Raw genomic sequence first — 19717 nt, 5'->3', positions numbered from 1 at the left:
TATTTATAATAATTTCCTCTTTAACAAAGCCAAACTAACGTATACTAGAAGAAATAATGTATTAACTGTGATGAGGGTTAAAACCGCTAAGAAACTCAAATCAATATTTTACAGTGGTGTGAAATTAAGACGTTTAATCATTTCAAAAGTGTTGCAAAAATTTTCATACAAACGAAACTATACAAACTTCCCTAATTTTAATCCCCCTCTTCCTATTTATATATATCTCTTTTTACTTAACCTTCTATGTAATCCTGCCTAAAGGTTGTAAGTTTGGAAGCGTCCATTAATTACGTTAGGCGATTTTGGCAATTTTCGACCCCCTCCCCCCCCCTTGGTGAGATGTCGTGAGATTTGGCTCGACCCCCTCCCTCCCCCTAATATCCCGTGAGATTTTTCAAAATGCGTATTTTTAGTGTAAATACGCTAATCCGTGTTTGATTGCGTTGTATTTATGTGAAACAAAACATAATTTGCTTAATTATTTATATTTAAGACTAGTATTTTGGACAGAACGTAGTCTAGAATCACAGTGAGAAAATAGAACAATAAAATACTTAAATTTTAAGTATTACGTGATATTTGCCGAAACCCCGCCTCTCCTCCACGTGAGATTGGGTGAGATTCAGCTCGACCCCCTCCCTCTCCTAAACGCCTCACGTCATTTATGGGCGCTCCCTGTCCTAAAAGTCATCTGTGAATTGGCCTACTGTTATTCTTGTAGATCTTTCTTTATTGGAGCCAGTAAAAAACATTATTATTATTATTATTATTATTATTATTATTATTATTATTATTTTTATTATTATTATTATGTAACTGCTAATTCTCCACCAAGTTACATAAAGCCTAATGGTCTCGAAATAACAAATTGGCCAGGGCCCACTAAATCCTTCAGATGGTTCTGGTCTTACCCTCTATTTGTGATCGAATATATGAGTAACTAATTCAGGATAAAATAGATTTAAATTTACTGTAGATAATTATAAACTGAAATTAGTTAAACCATTAGTTAAGCCCAACATTTAATTAATTTTAAATAAGTGCCATTATAACATTTAATTTTTAATGAACCTAAAGGATACAATTAGAACGGCTTACACGTTATAAGACTTAAGATTTATCACTTTATTTCTTACCATTCATCATTTGAAACAATATTTGTATAAATTTGTAATATAATTTATTTATTTTTCAAATGCAGAAAAATATAACATCTTTATGTCCTCAGAGACTCGCATCTACATTTCGGTATGAAAATGAATGTTCCAGATTACACAAATTAATTCAGTAGAAAGAATAATTGAAAATTCCGCGACTCTGTGCTTCTTTTGACAATATAAGGTATTTAATGAAACGTTTTTTTCGGTAGACTATATCCACAATTCAATTCGATAGAAAAATAATATCTATCTACACTGTTTAACAATTTGAACATTATATGGGTTATTTAGGTGCCTTCTTTTCTCTTCTGCGGAGGATCACTGGTTCAAACAACCAAACAGAAGCGGCGCATAAACAAATAGAACCCAGCAGGTAGAACAGGTAATCGTACTTTCCTAAGGTATCTCGAAACGCACCTAGTAACATTAAATATTATACACATTAAAAGTTTGATCAGAAGTAAATGAATAAATGAACGGGTATCAATAGCTACATGTAATCGTACAATTCGCTGTACCTTCACCTCTTTCGTGGCCTTATCTCTGAAATTTTCTCTGGGCGCAACAGAAATATCAAGCGAAGTAATGGGTTTTTTTATAAATCCAATCTCAGCTCACAAGCCACTTATGTTAACTGGACATATTTGTCTCTCGCGCTTTAGAGGGGTGCAGATAATGTCTCTCTCTCATAGCCAATTAGACGCGTTTACTGATAGCTCATCTCTTTCCTTGTGTCAATTGAGTAGGGATGTGCGTGCTTTCCCATTCGCTCAGTATCAAATTGATTATTACTATAGCTTTCTGACCCTCAGCTCAGTCAAAATTAAAAGATTCTGCTCGTCTCATCCAAAAGCTCACCGAACATAAAAACTAATTATAGTTTTTAAAAGTAACGAAAATTAATTTCTATCATATTACATATTCAATCAACAAAATAAATTCTAGCTCTACCAAAAGAATAGAGAATTATGAATAGTCAACGTTAAAATCCAAGATTGTTTTAAATCAGAAACTGTTTTTTAGGCTAATTATCATTTTCTTGTCTCAGTTTGGCGAGAGCTTATGAGTAAAAATGACAACAAGGCTTTTCTCTCGCCCAGTGAAGCTTAAAGAGACACTTATCCATTCTTTTCATTTAACCAAGCTAAAATTTGAATTTTAGATCACCTGGCTCATTCATCAATAACTTACCAATCATATGCGGCATGGCGATGAATATAAATCCGTTGAGAAAGATGGACCAGCTGAAGGCAATCGACAATTTCTTCAGCCCCAAATACTCGACGAAGAGGACGTTCAAGAGGATGATTGAGCAGCTTTCAACGGCGCCGTACACTCCCGCAACAACGAACAGGCCCGCGTCGTTTGTGACTTGCGGTAATGCGAACATTAACACGGCCGCCAGAGCCTTGGCAATCATAAATAGAGTCTTGTATTTGACATAGCCCTTGTCGGATACCCATCCGAAGCATAATCGACCCATCAGTTCCGGAACCGATATTGCCGACATAAGAAGAACGGCCTTGTCCTTGGACATTCCTCGGTCAATACCGAAGTCCATAATAACCATCATGAACGTGAAAAGCGGAATGAAACATGACGCGGATGACAGTACCACCATATAAAAGAAAGGGTCGCAAATAATTTCGATAAGTGTCCTGAAATAGCCTTTAGTCTGAGGAGGCTCTGTTTTGGCCATTGTGCCGATGGTATCTAACATAGTGACCGATCCCGCAATCACGTTTAAATTGGTCTGACTGGCCGTTAAGGGCGCGTCCGTTACCATATTTCCAACAATTCTCGATCGAATACTATCCTTAGTTTTGATCGACACGTAACTGTCTTTGCGCATGTTATCAGGCAATATAACTTCGTAGGAGCCGGTTTCGTCATTCATTCTAAGTTCCCCGTTATTGTCCTCGTCCACGAGCAAATTTTTGGTTATGGCTACGTCTTCCGCCGGTAGCGTCTCGAGGCTCGACTTCTTGGCCGTGCCATTTTCTTGTTCTCTCAACCGTGGGAAATGTGTGGAGGTTCGAGGCCTCAGAAGTAGAGCCCCTATGAATATGTGCAGAACAAAAGCCGACTGGATGAGCATAGTTCCTTTAAGTCCGTACGTTTCAACTAAGTGTCCTAAGAGCGGCGGCATGAAGAAACATCCCAGAGTTGATCCCGATAAATAGATTCCATTTGCCGTGGCTCGGTGCTTCATGAAATATTCATTGAGGATGGAAACTAAGAGAGGGACGCTTAGAGACAAGCCTAATCCTGAAATAAAGCCAAAGTTTTTTAACAAATAAACGTCGGAATTTCAGAAATCTGGTAGGCTTCGAATGAAATATAGTTTAAGGTGCCACAGGGAGGCCACAGTTTTTTAAATTAAATTTCCCTAAGTTTCACAGGTTTCCCCAGATTATATCCACAAATGTTTCCCTGACGTTTCTAAGCCACAACTTCGAAAACAAAATTAAATTTTGTATGACCTTGAGGACATGATTCAAGGTCATAAAGTTTTGTATCATCTAATGACCCTCTGATCGTGCTATGCGATCTGAAAATATCAAATAAATAACTTTTCCATTATTAGCTCGGGATTGTTTTTAGTGGACACCCGTTATTGCTCAACAGCTTTAATATGCCAAACATAAGAGCAGGAATATATTTTTAGAGAGAGTCATTGATCTCACTTTAGTACAGCCAATAGGAACGGTTACGTAGCCTTTTATCCGTGGGAAAGGTCAATCAATAAAGTATCATAATTGTGTACAAGTTTGAAGTTTCACTACTTGGATACTTATATCAAAACTCGATTAAATGCCACGAATAGCCATTAGATTTCGATTTCATACCTGCAATTTAAACTGAATGAAAAAGGAATTATTAAAGGTTTTCCTGGCTGAAAGACAGGTTTCCTGACGACCAAACATATCGATTAAACAAGTTACCTAGGGGCTTTTATATTTGATACTATGAAACTACGATCGATCAGAAAATAATATACAAAAGGAAAACTGAAGGACTTACCGTACACGACACCGAAGCAAACAACGAACCAATGAATGCTGGTGGCGAAAAAGCAAAGCCCTATGCCGAGAGCGCACAAAGTTCCTCCGATGAAGACAGTCTGCCTCGTGGATAGGTACCGGAACAAAACTCCGGCGACCACAGCTTAGTGCAAAAGATAAAATGAACTAATCTTAATCATCATTCAAGGAGGCAAGACTATTACATTTAATTCGGGCAGATAGCAAAAGTGTATTTATTTTTCCTTAAGGAGAATCACTATGTATAGTTTTCCACGATGGGGAGGAAATAAATACGTTATTGGCATGAGTCTCAATGGTGTCGTAAGACGTAAGTCTAAGGGAACCAATGAGATATCCGGTTCAATTGTGTGACGTTTATGTTTAGGAACATACTGGCAGACCTGGATACGAATTGAGTGGCTTTCGAAAGATTGCCTCCAAATTATAAATAATTACATTCGGTTTTACACCAAATATGGATTTATCTAGAGTAGATTTGAGTTAGTGCACCAAGCAATTAATAAGACGATAATTTTTTAGACTTTGCGGTAGGGTTTTAATGTTTAATTTTGAAAACTTCTAAAAATAATATCATAATTTTACGTGGAGAGAAATCAGGGGCGTAGGAACCAGGGGGGGCAAGGGGGAGAATTCCCCTCCCTAGAATTTTACTGGGAGGGGCAACTAATGTTATTGCCCCCTCCAACTTTTTGGTCAGTTGAAATCTTCGCAAGGCTCAAATTATCGTTTTAAAAGCATATAAAACTTATAGAACCTCAACTGTGTTTAAATTTTAGTCTTTTCCCGCCAATGTATATAGTAGTAAAATCTACAAATGCATTCAGAGAAGCTACACTCCATTAAAAATTAAAAACCATTCTCCAGACCCCTTTGGTTTCACTTTGCCCCCTCCAAATTCTAGAACGTTCCTACGCCCCTGAAAGAAATGTACAAGATTCAGCATAATTAAATAGCCATTTGTCAAAGAATTGGTACCCATACTCTACAACGTTAAGCTGTTAATTTCTAAATTTTAAAAATCCATGACATATTTAGTCAGAATATTTGACCTTCTTAGAGTATAGTTTTATGACTTATATAGTCCAGGATTTCATGTTGGAAATCTATCAATCTGACTGAAGTTTTGCAAACACCTTTATTTAGTAATAATACATAAAGGCTCGAAAGTCTCCATCATTTGGTTTAAAAAAATTATTTAGTATTTAGGAGGACAAAATTCGACCATAATTGTTTTCAATATGTGGGTTTGCAATGAATTAAAGAACAGGCAATTTCTCCAAAAGACTTCGAAAATTTATTTTCGTTAATTTATGTGATCGTATAGAATTTAGAGATTTACAATCTTTAACATAATGATCGATTTGGTGGTTCCTTACAAAAATGGTCCTCTTGAAAATTATCATTCGAGCAAACGTTTTTGAGCAATGGCTGTTTAACTGTAATACCTGATATGCGCGGTTTGGATTTTTTCAACGAAGGCCATAATTTAAGCGCGATTCAGGTATGACAATCAAATTGAGATTGCGCAAAAACATTTTTGTAGGTAATTAGTTTTCTAGATTTCATAACACTAAATTCAATACGAGCGTAAATATTTGCGGTTATTAAATACCATATAAAACTTTACGTACAACTAAATGCTAAAGACCTTTGACACTTTTGATGTTTTAAGACTATTTAAAGGTACATAAAAAATTCAGACAGGTGTCAATTTTTTCTAAGTTTCGACAAATGGTTGCCTCAAGTTAATAGATCAATGAGAGGTTGGTGAGAAATTGTTGACATTAAAAAAAATTATTTTTATTTCGGTTTAATTTGCTCTTAGTTATATTCTCTGTCATAACATACTTTTTACCTGGCCCGACGAAAAAAAAAGGAAATTGGCCCGATCTGACCCTAGCCGCCTGATACATAATTAAATGCCAATCCTAAAGCGCCTCTAGAGTTACAATTTTTGGTTACTATCGATGTGTCTCTCTAATCTTCCTTATAATCTTTCCGATCACAATTATCTCGAAAATTGCTTATCCGTTATTCCAAAACTCCGATTTTCAACGCGCAAACTACCGAACTGCAAAGGCGTGACGTGGATTCGCTGGGTAACCCAGATAGACGTCGGATTCCCAAAGTAAAGCGAAGGTAACAGAAATGTGAGTCACTTTAACAGACTATCAGACAAAGGTCAAGTGAAAAACAGAAAAGATCTCATCGGGTCGGTTCGAGCTTATTTTGAATCGGGTTGGGCCGAAACTATTCAAAATGAACCTAACACAACCCCTCCCAAAAGGCTAAATTATTTTGTGCCCGAAACGGGCCCTAGCACACAAAATCTAATGTTGAGAAAGTTTAATTGTCATGAAAAATGAAAGACAAAGTACTACAATTTATGATCTTTTAAAGAAGCAACTAGTTAAAAGAAAGGAATTCAAAAACAGCTGAGTACCGTTACCGTAAGTAAAAAGACATTTTCTTATGACTTATATTTTCTAAAAAGGCGCTTTAATTAATCCTATTCAGCAATAAGCTTGGGAGAAACAATCGGGTCTTGAGCTTAATTTTGATCCTACTGGAATCAAAACACATGCAATTGTGTTTGGATCAAATCGGAATACAGCTCAATTTCATACCTTGCAACTGAATATAACGGGTTATTGGAGGTAAGTGGGCTATTTTGAACAACTGCCCCGCCACATTTTTTCCTTATTTTAGTTCCACCTTACCAACGTACTTATTAAGGGAAACCTAATGGTGCAAAAATTATTAGCCGCAAATAATTAATTTTAAAGATAAAGATGTACGAACCGAACGGTTCGGGGCGTAGAATTCTCGCCGTCGCGTCGGGCCGTTTTTGCCCTTTCAGAAATCGGCCTTTCTTTATTTGTTGGGAGTGGTAATGGCGCCAGTAGGACCACAATATTCGCGAAATATGCTGCTGTAGTAGACGTGGGGTCTAGGGATTAAAATGACGGTGCCCGAAACAAAGCTTTTGTTAAAGGATGAAAATGACGGTGGGCTACTATTTACAGATAGGAAAGAAACATTTCACAAACCGTATTCATTTTCCGATACCGGGTCTTCGCGTAGTTCCGCAAGTTCGGAAGATTCTAATTCTGTTAATTCTGGCGACGAGGAGAGGGATTATAAGCGCTATTTAACACAATATACGTAAAATAATAAAGTCTTTAATCAGTATGAAATCCACGATCTTACCAAGGATCCGTTAAAATGAATTGAGTGGCTGCAAAGCCTCAACCTAATTGCGAAAGATGTAACGTGTCGCAAGTGCGACAAATTAATGGTTCTTAACAAACGGACGAGAACCACCGACAAGTATGTTTGGCGTCGCGATAAAAGACGAGGAGTGCCGAAACAAAAGGAGTAGGTCAGCTGTCAACCCGAAGTTTCAATTCGGAAAAATTCATTTTATTCAAACCACCACCTCGATTTGCGGGAAATTCTTTTAATGGTGTACTTTTACGTACGCAACCTCGGTCTGCAGCGCCAAATTGCCACAACACACGGTGTTTCAGAAAAATCTGTGTCTCAGTTGAGTAATTATTGCCGAGAAGTAGTATTGAAGGAGGTTATACTTACTAGTCAGCACATTTCGCTAGTTTTTTCTTTTGTTTTTTAATGCGAAACATTATTTTTCGGGAATTAATACTTAAGGAGATATAGTTAATGGGGTTTATATATGCACCCATGATAATTATAGCCAATTTATAGTCTTTGGGCAATTTTTAATAATCTTTTTGCGGGGAATAATTTTTACACCATTGGAATCTCCTTAAAAAGTACTTTAAGGGGGGTTGAGACTGAACACACTTGCCCCACACTGCAAATTTAGAAAGGTTTTTCCAGATTAATTTTTGAAAACCCCAAATTATTAGCAAAAATACAAAATTTTCCCAGCAGGTAAAAATATAGGCAGACTCCAAAATACCAAAATATGAAACCAGTTTGCCAGTTGAGAAAAATGTTACAGAACTTTTCTTTTGGTCATAAAATCTCTAAACACAAGTAGAAGAGTATAACGTTTTTTCAACTAAAAGTTTTAAAAACTAAATTTAATTTAAATTAATTTTGAAAATATAAAAAATGTGTATAATTAAGTTTATTTCAATATCCATTCATCAAATATTTTATAATTATAATATTTGGGGAAATAATAGGAGGTGATCACACTTACCCCTGATCACATTTTCCTCCATTGACCATATATTACACATAATAAATTTCCTTTTTCGATCAAAGTTGAAATTCAATCTGCCCAATTATAGAATAACAAAAATGGCTTGATCCAATGTCCGAATTTGGTTCAAACGGGATTCAATTCACATGAAATTGATAGATGGTGATCTTCTGCGTGAAGGAATAATCCAAAGCAGACGAATTTCCCTCGAAACTACGCGAGGGCGAGGTTAGAATTTTTGCAGTTCCATATTCTTAGGCAACCAAATTCATTCTTGGGGGTGTTCACAAAATTGGGGAAAAGGAAAACTGAAAACATTATAGAAATGGTATGTAACCACAGTTATATTTTTCTAAAATATGTTGATGTTACGAAAGGAAACTCAAATAAACCACAATTTAAGGCCTGATGAAGACTCGTGTAATCGAGTCGAAACGTGCATAGCGAGCGAATTAAATATTTCAAACTGTGCAATAGTGGATTTTATTTTTAAACTTAGTTGTATTAACAAGGCTTAGCCAGTTTTCCATAGATAACCCACAATTTGCCCACCGTGACAAAATGGACCATACTGAGACATTCAGATTAAAAACTGGGTGTTATATAAATAAACTAAGGTATTGAATGAAGCTTCCTCTACAATTTTTCCCTTGAATGTGACAGCTGCGTAGGAATGTGAAGTGAAAATGTTAAATTTTTTTCCTCTCCGAGTGAACTTGGTCATGGAAAGGTATGGCCCTCGCAGCGTGGGTGTGTGTGTGTGTCACTTTGATCACCGCTGACGTCATGGGGCAAAGTCTTAGAACAGTGTTCAGAGTTGACGTCACGGGGCACAGTCTTAGAACGGTGTTCGCAGTTTGCAAGTGTTATCCTTGTGTTCGCAGATTTCAGAGACGTAGAAAAGGCAACTTTTATTACCTCTCCAATTACCTGATCTGCGGTATTGCAGTCGCCTTGGGTGTATTCGTGTGTTATGTCTTTGAATTGTTATAGACGGAGCGAGTGCTGAGTGTTACGAGAAACATTTCAACATCCAAGTGGCAGAGCTTCCACCAATTGTTTGCGCCAATAGCGTCGCTTGGGATTCGAACTCCCGAGTCACTTGCATGGCCGGTGCTTGTTCAACCATTGAAGCACTGAAGCTTCTTACTCAGTAGAGAAATTCAGGAATACGAACCGATTGAAAGTAAGCGAAAAATATTCTTTATCTTGGGTGGAAAGGAATACATTCGTGCCGGACGGGAGTCGAACCTGGTTCTATTAAATGGTTGGCAACTGTTTAACGACAGAGCCACCGACGCTTCGTAAATGTACAATTTATTTTAGGAAATTGGAGCGCATGTAATATAAGAGAAAAATAATGAGAAATATTCTAGATAAGATCACGATGAATCGGTCAAGAATCAATTAAGATGGATTAGCTATGGGTTTACAACCGAGCTACCGTCACCTCGATCAATTTTCAGAAATGTATAGACATAACGTTATGTTTATAACTTATTATATTAAGACCATGCCAGGATGAATATAGATTTAACTTTATTAATATATATACAAATTAATTAGCCCTAAGTAATAACTGGAGATGCCGACATTCTACTGCTTGATAGACTGTCCGCCTGAGGGTGCTCGTGTGTATTTTACATTTTCCTACCGGGTGTTTTGTAAAGACCTTATCGCCCTCTATTGATATAAATGGAATTAACAATAGTTTATTTATTAAATATAACACATAAGAACGAATTTAATATAGGCCTAATCTAAGACCATTTACACCTGGACCACAATGCCAACGTTATAACTCCGATTTCAGAGTGTCCGCTACAAAACACCACCAAGTGGAGAAAATCCGCGATAGTAATCCACAAACATGAAGCAACCCCCTTTTTTGATCCCCCTTCTTTAGGAGGCGAACGGTTCGTAAAAACGGGCGAAAATTGGTTACGACTCGTGGGACGAGAGTTGCCTCTAAATAACGATGGTGGCGTTGAGGTAGCGGCGACACTAGCCTAACAACAACGCCTACCTTCATTGCAGTCCAGGTGTAAATGGTCTTAGATATAATCGAAAAATAAACTTGTCTTGTGTGGAAAAGAATACATTTGTGCCGGGAGGTAATCGAACCCGGTTCTATTGCAGATATTTTCGAAAAAGCTCTCAAAAAACCTAATCTAGTAGACGATGTATGCACTTAGATTGAGCCCGAGAGAATTTGGCACTTGATGAATTTGCATTCGTACGAGGAGAGGTACAATTTTGGTTTTACAACTTGTCTTTAGTCGACAACATCCTTGAAAGGATTAAAAAAACCCCATCGTGAATTCTATTGCAGGCATGAGCCCATCTTAGAAATGGTGATGATTATTTAGGTCACAGCTGAACAAGTCCTTCCAAACCTCAACTACCAGTGTCTTTGACTGGCTTCTTGGACCACCGCTATTCAGTCTTTCGTCCCTGCTGTTAACTATTGTGGACCAGACTTGGAATTAGCGGGAGTCTTGGGGCCAATGGCTCTTAATAAAAATCAGTGGGCTCTTAAAATAAATAATTCGAACGGGGGTTGCGGGACACCGGGGCTCTCAATTTAATTAAAAAATATTTATTAAACATTTTACGGAAATTTCTGGAACATGATTTGTACGCCGTTTTTGAAACTCTGTTTTCCTACCCTATACGAGAGCGGGATCTAGCGTTACAAATGATTATGTGTTGTTTTAAAGTTAATAAATGTTATGTAAGTAACGTAACCAATTTTTATTTTCCTATTTTCCCTACCTAATTTTAATTTTTTCCCCCAATTCCCCCCCCCCCCCGCTTGGGTCAGTGGCTCCCAATAAAAATAAACTTAAAGGGGGTCGGGGGCAGGGCCCCCGTAAAAAATATCACTATTTCCAAGTCTGTTGTGGACTATTCCAGACGAGCGCTAACCCTCCCAAACTTTATAATTGGTATTATTTTTAACTAATTTAATTAAAGTAAAATTAAAAATATTAAGATGAAATTCGATTATAGGGCGTGCATAAGCCACAGAAAAAAAATTGGAAACCTTAGCTAGTTATTTGTAGAGGGTCGTGAAAGTTAAAAACACCCACTCTCAGCGGATTTAATAATAATAATAATTAGGCTAATACCAGGCCCTTAATTCAGGTGGCCGGGTTACAATACATAGGAGAGTGGTGGAAAGCCCTTCATGGCATTCGAGCCAACAGCTCCCTACGCTAACTATTACCGTTAACCTCTACAAGTTCTTATGGAAAGGGAAACCGAAGACCTTTGGGGGAAACCCCTTAAACCAGTGGGGAGAGAACTTGCAGAAGGAGTTTTCACCCAGTGCCACAAGGTGGGATCGAACCTGGGTCCTCTTGCTGTGAGGCGAAAGTGCTAACCACTCCGCCACCCCACATTATTTTTTATTAATATGGTTTATGAGGTATCAAACGAAAGCTTATGGACTATAAAACAATACCAAATTGATGTATTTGGGAAAAATTACAATGTTATAACCGTTAATGAAATGGATTATTTCGTGTAAGATCTTCATACTCTTTAATATTTTATTTATAAAAACTAACCAATCGTAGGAGCTCGAGAAATTTCTCCAAACACCATTCCATCCCTAAACAACACGTGAACGTGGAATTCTGTCTTACATTTATTTGATCAATCAGTAGGGTCTAGTGGTAGTTCCAACTCGAGTTTTTGATGATTTCAAAATGCTTTTGCTCTAGGTCCAAATCATCGATCGTCTTTAAATGCGAAAAGGAATAAAGATGTCTAAGACAATTGATCGGAACATTTTATAGGTGAACGATATTTCGTTAAACATTGTTTTTGTGGACAAACATTAGAGAGATTTAGGGAAACGACGATTGATTGTGTTGATATTATGGCGAAAGAAATATGGATCTAATTTTTAATGTACACAAAAACATAGTCCCGCGTAAAGTTAAGACAACTAATTGCCTTAAACCCAAATTTGCAAATGACACTCACCGAAAACATTCACACCCAAATGTCTCGTTCACCGCTTATCCAATTATCGCATACGCTATTTTTCCTACACCAATTAAATCCAAACCATAACAGTTTCACACAAATTGTTGAAGACCCAACCTGTGGAACGTTCTTCGCATTGTTGAAAAGAAAAGAGTTACGAAGTACGAACTAACTGTCGTACCAATATTTTTTATCGATGCCGATGAACTATTGAAACAAAACTTCTTCATTTTCCCGTCGTTTTATCAAATACTTCCCAAAATAGGGAAGATTCAATCCGATTAGAAGCGCAGTTGGTGGGATGGTTGAGGTCCAGTTTATGAAGACAAACAGAGATTGGGAAATAAAGGAAGAAATCGAACCTACCACTAAGCGACTGTTACAAGGACAGTACCCGAGGTGTTTATTGTAGATTTTATTCAAAGTTGGTCATCATGTAGACCTATATGAGATATGAAATTTTCCAAAAAGAGACGTTGTACTACCCTTTCGATTTTCAATGGCAACCGAAAATGTTTTTGACCACTTAAACAGAAAAAAAAGCTGTTTTCCTTATTTTACTCAAACATTTTTAGTATTTCATACAATTTTACCCCAAAAATTTCCAATTTACCCAAATTTGATGAAATTCACCTAAATGTGGTCCAAATGATCCATTTCGTGATTTTAAAATTTTTTAAAAATTTTCGTGAAAATCCCATACTTTTTTAAATGGAGATTTTATTGTTTTAAGTGATCAAAAACATTTTCGGTTGCCATGGCAAATCGAAAGCCATTCCTATTGGGAAATTTCATATCTCATATTGGTCTACATGACGCCCGACTTTGAACAAAATCGGCAATAAGCACCGCGGTTACTCTTCTTGTTAGTTCTTGTTTGTTCAATTTCGTACAAACGAAAAGGTTTTTTTGAAACATAATGAAATGGACTAACAGCTTCGAGAATCCACGGACCATTACTTTCGGTCATTTTTATTGATTTAGAGCTTCTTTCTTGCATCAAAAAACGTACTGAGGAGTTTCACCACCGTTGAGCAATTGAATTATAAAAAACCACGCCTACAGCTGGACCTACAATACGGTGCCATAAACAACGACTTAGTCGATTAGATTTCTTTCCTGGGATTCTCTTTGGCCTCGCAAATCATTTAAATGTTTTCTATGATATCTGTAAACGCCGTCCTGGCCCCATGGATTTTGTGGAGTACAAAAATCGCAACCTATGAGGATGTTTTAGCTATACCGTATGGTGTGACTTAATTTAAGATTCCCGTAAGACAATTTAGACGAACTTCCTGCACAAGTGCAGTTCGCAACAAGAAGACAAATGTGATTTAACAGCTACTGTACTGCAAAACATTTTCCAAACTATTTCTTCGAAGTAAATATGTCAAGAATTCGATGTACCAAGGGGTTAGTGAGATGGTTCCGGGCTACATATCACCCGGAACAGCGGCAGGTGGGCAAAATCCCTCACGGCAGTATTCAAATTGTGCTTTTAGGGCTGGTCCTTGTTTTTCAACCCACTAACGAAGGGGTTACGGATGGGGATCGAATTAGTGGAATCGAAATTTGAACTACATTTTCGGAGTTCGATGATATTCCGGCCCCACAGAGTTTCAAAGTTGGCGAAAGGGAGACCCGCTATGGTACTTCAAACACCTGACCGAAACGTCTCCAGTCCGTCACTGACCGTGAATCACTACGATTAGTATCTTTTTGTTTGTACGATGGGCCCATTCCTGCATTGGAACCCAAGGCGGACATTTAAGCTTCACGTTTATGATTATTAAATTGTTTTGAGAATTACTTTTAGGTGAACCCTAAAATTTAAGACATTTTGATCCAAAGGCCCTAAAACCGAAACACCCTCTATATTATGTAAATGGAATTTGATTCAATATTATATTTACAAAAGTATTGTTTTAAATAATTGAATGTTAAAAATGTTTTAAAGATAGTATTTTCTTGTATTATAATCACAGTTTTTAGCGATTCCGTTTAAATTTGTATCCCAAATTAAGCAGTTCACATAAAGCCTAGTTAAAGCCTCATTTTAAACACTCAAGGGGGGTGCCAACCGTACAATGGTGCCATTTTGTATTGGGTTTCAAGAGTGTGCATCAAAACTAGCAAAATAAGTGGTAGAAATGAGCCCTTGGGGAGGTCGCTTCCAAAGAAAGAGACAGTCAGGTGCTCTCTGATCACTCAGACGATTGAATCCTAATTTCAGTTTAAACAAGTTGGCAAGCCAAAATATACCTCTCCTCGGAAGAATTGTCCCTAGTGGTATTAATTTCTCGAGATAACCCTTAAAGATATATCTCCGCAATTTAGAGTTATTTGTTAAAAATATTAACCCATTTCTATCCCGCCCGGTATAAAATTTTAATTATAATTAAAATAATTGAGACGAAACGACCAATTTTAATTTATTCAGAATATCATAAGTTAAGTAGTTACAACAGTAAGTTAGACGTACTATAACAATGCACAATTGAATTAAACCCTTTTACAGAACAAGTTTATCAGTTAAATATAATACGAAGCAAATTTTAATGAAATATCTACAGAGGCTTTTTGGAATTACCCGCTTACGAAATACTTGCCGCATCTTTAACGCTCATTTTATTTCAACACTCGCCCTTGATGAAGATACCGTAGATATCTGGTAGTGGACGACTCGTTCACTTCCTGTTGACGTTGTGACGCATACCACATGAAAAAGACCAATGCCGTCCAATTTCCAATATCATATAATGACTCGCACACCCAAGAAATCATTGACTGCGTTAGAAATCGTAGATATCCAAATATCCACACCAAATGTATTTACAAGAAGCACAAACCTTACCATCAACAAAGCACAGAGAGCCACTTGACTAACCGCCAGCTTTTAAAGCAATTAACGTTAAATTATCTCCTTTGAATTAACAGAACTATATATAGGTCGTTAAGAAAGTGGACCACCCACAGGGTCTACCCTTTAACCCTCTAATCTCGGCTGACTGCGCTAAAACAAGATTTAACCTTTAAAAAATACCAGATTAGGCCTTCATAAATTCATTAATAAAAAAAGACTTTATTACCTATTATTTCAGTGAATCTAAGCAGCTATCGGTGGTTCTGTGGTAGAGCGCTCGACTGCCAAGCCGAATGGTCTGGGTTCGAAACCTGGGTGGCGCATTTGTTTTTAATCAATAGAGAAACGCTAAATTAGAATTTCTTCGATGCAATAATTTCAATTTCAATTCTATTTCAATTAAACCAAAATTTCGTACTCTATTAAATACGCTTCCGATAAAGCTGAAGGTCTAATTTTCAATAAGGCGTAACAAGTGTCGGTGGTTCTGTGGTAGAACGTCCGCCTGTCAATCAGGAGGTCTCGGGTTCAAATCCCGCCCGATGCGATCGCAAATTGATACTAAGACGAATACCGTGTACAACTGGTGGAAACCCTGCCATTGAACGTTGAGAGGTAGCATTACACTCAGCACTCGGTCCGTCCCAAAGTCATTAAGAAGAAGTTGGAGAGAAAACGCCCACATAAACACAACAGACTCAACATGCACATCCATCAGAACACAAACACAACAAATTCAACACTCACAACCTACGCATAAACATTACAAAAACCGTAATACACCAAACCGTCACGACGGTGAGCGAAAACACACCATCCAAACCAAACCGCAAATGCATCCGTTAACGCTCACCGTCGCACGGTGGTTTTGCCAACCCTTTGAGAAACTGCGTACGCAGTGATTACACTTTGCACCGAAAATGCGAACGCGTTCGCAGTCCTGACCGACAGACACACCCACAGACCCACCCACAGACCCACAGACAGACACGGTCGTTGTATAACCCCTCCTAGGGGACTTTGTCCCCTCGGAGAGGTAAAAACAACGTAATCCACAGAGAGTGTATACCTAAAGGTCACTTCGTTATTTAAAGGTGTTTATTCCTTTACTGGTAATGTTAACTTTTTGTGGAATGTTTTTGAAGTAAGGGCGCACAGCTGAAATTACGAAAGCATAGAGAATAGAGGTCGCTATTGAAAAAATATTGCGCCTACTATATCAATCCCTTTTTACGCTTCCAAACAAGGTTGGCATTTTTAATCTATTAATATACACCCATGAATATAGATCTAGCTTTACTCTTCGCAGAATCAGTCGGTTGCAGCGGAAATTAAATCTAGTATTCTGGGAGATCGGCTCTCCAATAGGCCCGATAATAGTCAATGATAACTAAGTCTAGAAGTGGCTACAGATTTTAGATATTATAAGGCCAATTGGAAAGCGGCATTTAGAGAGTCTTAAAAAATCTATAAACTTAATCCTGCCTCAACGACTGTAAAAGATCGTCATCATCATCAGCTAGGCTAATACCCAAAGGAACCACTTTTGGGCCTAAGTCATCATGCGACTTTTTGAAGCCATTAGTTCAGGTGGACGGGTTACAATGCGTAGGAGGGTGGTGGCCAGCCCTGCATGCCACGCGATCTATTTACGTTCTATATTCATGCATGGACAGTAAATTAAGAGGACAGGTTTTCGATACCCTTCCACAGTGCATTTTATTTCTCCCCGCGTATCAATCCGTTCGAGAGACTCCGAGGGAGTCTTGCAAGGTCGTTTGTACCACATGATCTTAAAATTTCAAAATGGCAATCTAATGCTGTTGATATTGTTTAGTAATTTTGGTTTTTTAATTCAATAAAAACTATCAACTGATATTTAGTATATCATATTTAATCTATAAAAACGTGAAAAAATAGCTTTTGGCGTAAAAATGTACTTCGTGTTTATCTTTTTTCTTTTTTCGAACAGTATCGTCCACTCTTAGCGATACTCGTTTTTTCAAATAACCTTGGCCGACTCCCTTAGTGTGATTGGTTTACGTGGGCTAAAAACCAGGCTTTTTACCGATCCTCTAAAATCTACTATCCATGATTCATGGGTGTACATAATTAAATTCAGGTGACAACTAATATACAAGTTGCCTAAATTTAGCCGCCATCTAGCGACACCGTTCAATGAATAATGGGTTTTAACTTTTTAAATTGTTTTTTGCCTTTAAATTTTAATATCGTTCATTGTCGTGCTGTTTTATATCTTTTAAACTAGTTTGGTGACGTCAGAATGCCTTTTTCGAACTCCGTGGGGTGGCGCTGCTAGCTTGAATGACTTGTCCAACCCCTAGTCCCCTACCGAAATATCTGCGACCCACATTTTCTCTAAGCGTCCCTACTCCTAGAGCCAGAGGTGGATAGTGGACGGTTTTAGAATTACAGTACGCAGCGAGAGGCGGGGATGAGTAAAAACGTGATGTAGCACGTCGTGCTTGGAAAAAGGTGGTATTTTTGTTTCTCGCCACCACCGATAGGTGGTGCAACCGCTACAAAGTGGCGGGAAACCCCATTTTTTAAATTAATTATCAATTGAATAACTATTAATTTTTATTGGATTATTTCTGATAGTCTTTTTAATGTTACAAGTTTTTAGACGCTGCTCATTTATTTTCCAAACGTAGATAGTTAATAATAATAATAATAATAATAATCAGCTTGGCTAATACGCAAGGCACCACCTTAGGCCTAAGTCATTATGTGACTTTTAAAGCCATCATTCAGGTGATCGGGTTACAATGCGTAGAAGGGTGGTTGCAAGCCCTTCGGGCCACGCGAGCCAACAGCTCCCTACAATTACTAAAGGTAGAACTAAAATACGGTACTTTTAAAAATAATTGATAGGAAATTTTAATATTTTTGTTGCTAAACTGAGCAGAATTAACTCAAAAACACAATATAAAAATCCCAATAACATTACTCCCCCATAGCGTTAAGGACTCGGTCAAAGTTAAAAGGTTGCATTACATTTCAAGCGTTCGTCGCATGGGCATAATAATAATATAAATAATATAAATATAATATAAATTTTTGTACGCCCAAAAAATCCGTAAATAAACGAGACGTGTAAAATTATAATTTTAAATTTTTCTTATCAGATAATATCTTACGATATGGCATATTAATAAATTCTGAAACGCTTTGGTTGGCACGGAAGTGACTATATTATAAAAACCTCGAGTATCAAAGCACTTAAGGTGCATGACGATTTCAAATAAAACTGCATTATCGTCCAACGTGTTTCCGTCCTTTTATAAATAAAGTTTTTTTACATTATGGCGTATTAATATTCTTAAATAAATAATTCAATCGACGTATATATACACAGGTAGTAACCTAAAGGACCCGGCGCGCGTCATCGTCAAAGCAAATAAAAGAAAGCTATTTAAAATTGCTAATAGCATCCGAAAAATCATTATGGCTCGCAACGGCCTCGAGCCATTTCGCATCTACACCGTCAAAGCAAACCCACAAACTAAATTTTAACCGACTAATGTTTCCTCGAAAACTAAACTACCCCTTTTTCCTCTAACCCTAGAACGCTCGCAATTTTAAATGCGGTTATAATTAACTCGTACTGTGTAAAGCTCCAATGACTCGGCGATAGTTTAAAGCTCCGCTTAAAAAACGTCTCAGGTAGACAGCGATTCTTCAAATTGAGACAAAATTATGTTAAGTTCTCTGTACCTCCGCGTTTGAACGCTTTGAGGGAATTCTCGCGATATTAGTAAAAGGTGTGAGGCTCGAAAGTTGGGAATGTGGGCGTTGAACGAAAAATGTCTTACTTAAGATGCAGCCGGTGGCCGGGGCGAGAGTGAAGGGCCAAGAAGCTTCCCGACGGCCCACTCCGAACGTCTCCACCATCGCGACGAACAAGACTCCAGCTGCCCTTGAAACTCCGTAGGTGAAAAAGGTTATCCAACAAGTGGCCACCGCCACTACCCAACTCCATCCACTGTCCGGACCGGGGTCCTCCCAAACGCGCCCGAAAAAGCCCATCTGTTCCTCAAACTATCAACTCGGGAGATTTTTGTTAAATAGTTTTGTGAAACGAAATCGGCGATGATTTGACCGACTTTTTTCTGCGCGCGGAAAATCAGGTCGAAGGGAATATTTTCGTTCTTTATTTAAACAGTGACTGTTCCCGCTAAACATTAATTCTTCGGTTTCCTAAATTATTTCCGTTTCGAATGATATAATTTTTAATATTCGCGACTAAATAGCGGTTGATAGCGAATCTTGGATGATGTTGGGACGAGTCCCGGGGATTCCCTTCGTCGCGGTCATCGTCGTAATTTGTAACCCGGTTTGTCGCGCACCAGGCACGCGAATGATGATGGCGAATTGGGAAATGAGAGAAGTGAGAGAGAGAGATGGGTACAAAAAATACCGCCGAATACAAGGA

The 19717-nt window shown here is 37.8% G+C and overlaps 1 protein-coding gene across 1 annotated transcript; it reads right to left on the bottom strand.

Annotated features, from left to right (window-relative positions):
• Nucleotides 1–1232: 1232 nt before the first annotated feature.
• On the bottom strand, nt 1233–19629 carry LOC149955550 (monocarboxylate transporter 12-like). Its single transcript, XM_090165325.1, has 4 exons — nt 19098–19629; nt 4188–4331; nt 2355–3431; nt 1233–1580 (listed from the first exon to the last, which is right to left on the bottom strand). Exons 1-4 carry the CDS (start codon nt 19309–19311, stop codon nt 1447–1449), a joined length of 1569 nt encoding a protein of 522 aa, XP_090021451.1. The 5' UTR covers nt 19312–19629; the 3' UTR covers nt 1233–1446.
• Between the last annotated feature and the right edge of the window lie 88 nt (nt 19630–19717).

This window comes from Leiobunum rupestre, chromosome 2 (genome assembly GCF_980474605.1).
Source record: "Leiobunum rupestre chromosome 2, qqLeiRupe1.1.hap1, whole genome shotgun sequence".
Taxonomy (NCBI): domain Eukaryota; kingdom Metazoa; phylum Arthropoda; class Arachnida; order Opiliones; family Sclerosomatidae; genus Leiobunum; species Leiobunum rupestre.
Note: the sequence above shows the minus strand (reverse complement) of the source record. Positions and strands in the feature narration are given on the sequence as shown.

Bases quoted from the DNA above. Each gene is read 5' to 3' on its own strand.
- LOC149955550 (XM_090165325.1), bottom strand. From the start codon at position 19,311: ATGGGCTTTTTCGGGCGCGTTTGGGAGGACCCCGGTCCGGACAGTGGA. The intron at 3,432-4,187 runs GTAAGTCCTTCA...GCTTTATTTCAG, and splicing joins TTGCTTCGGTGTCGTGTACG to GATTAGGCTTGTCTCTAAGC. The intron at 1,581-2,354 runs GTAAGTTATTGA...TAATGTTACTAG, and splicing joins CGCCATGCCGCATATGATTG to GTGCGTTTCGAGATACCTTA.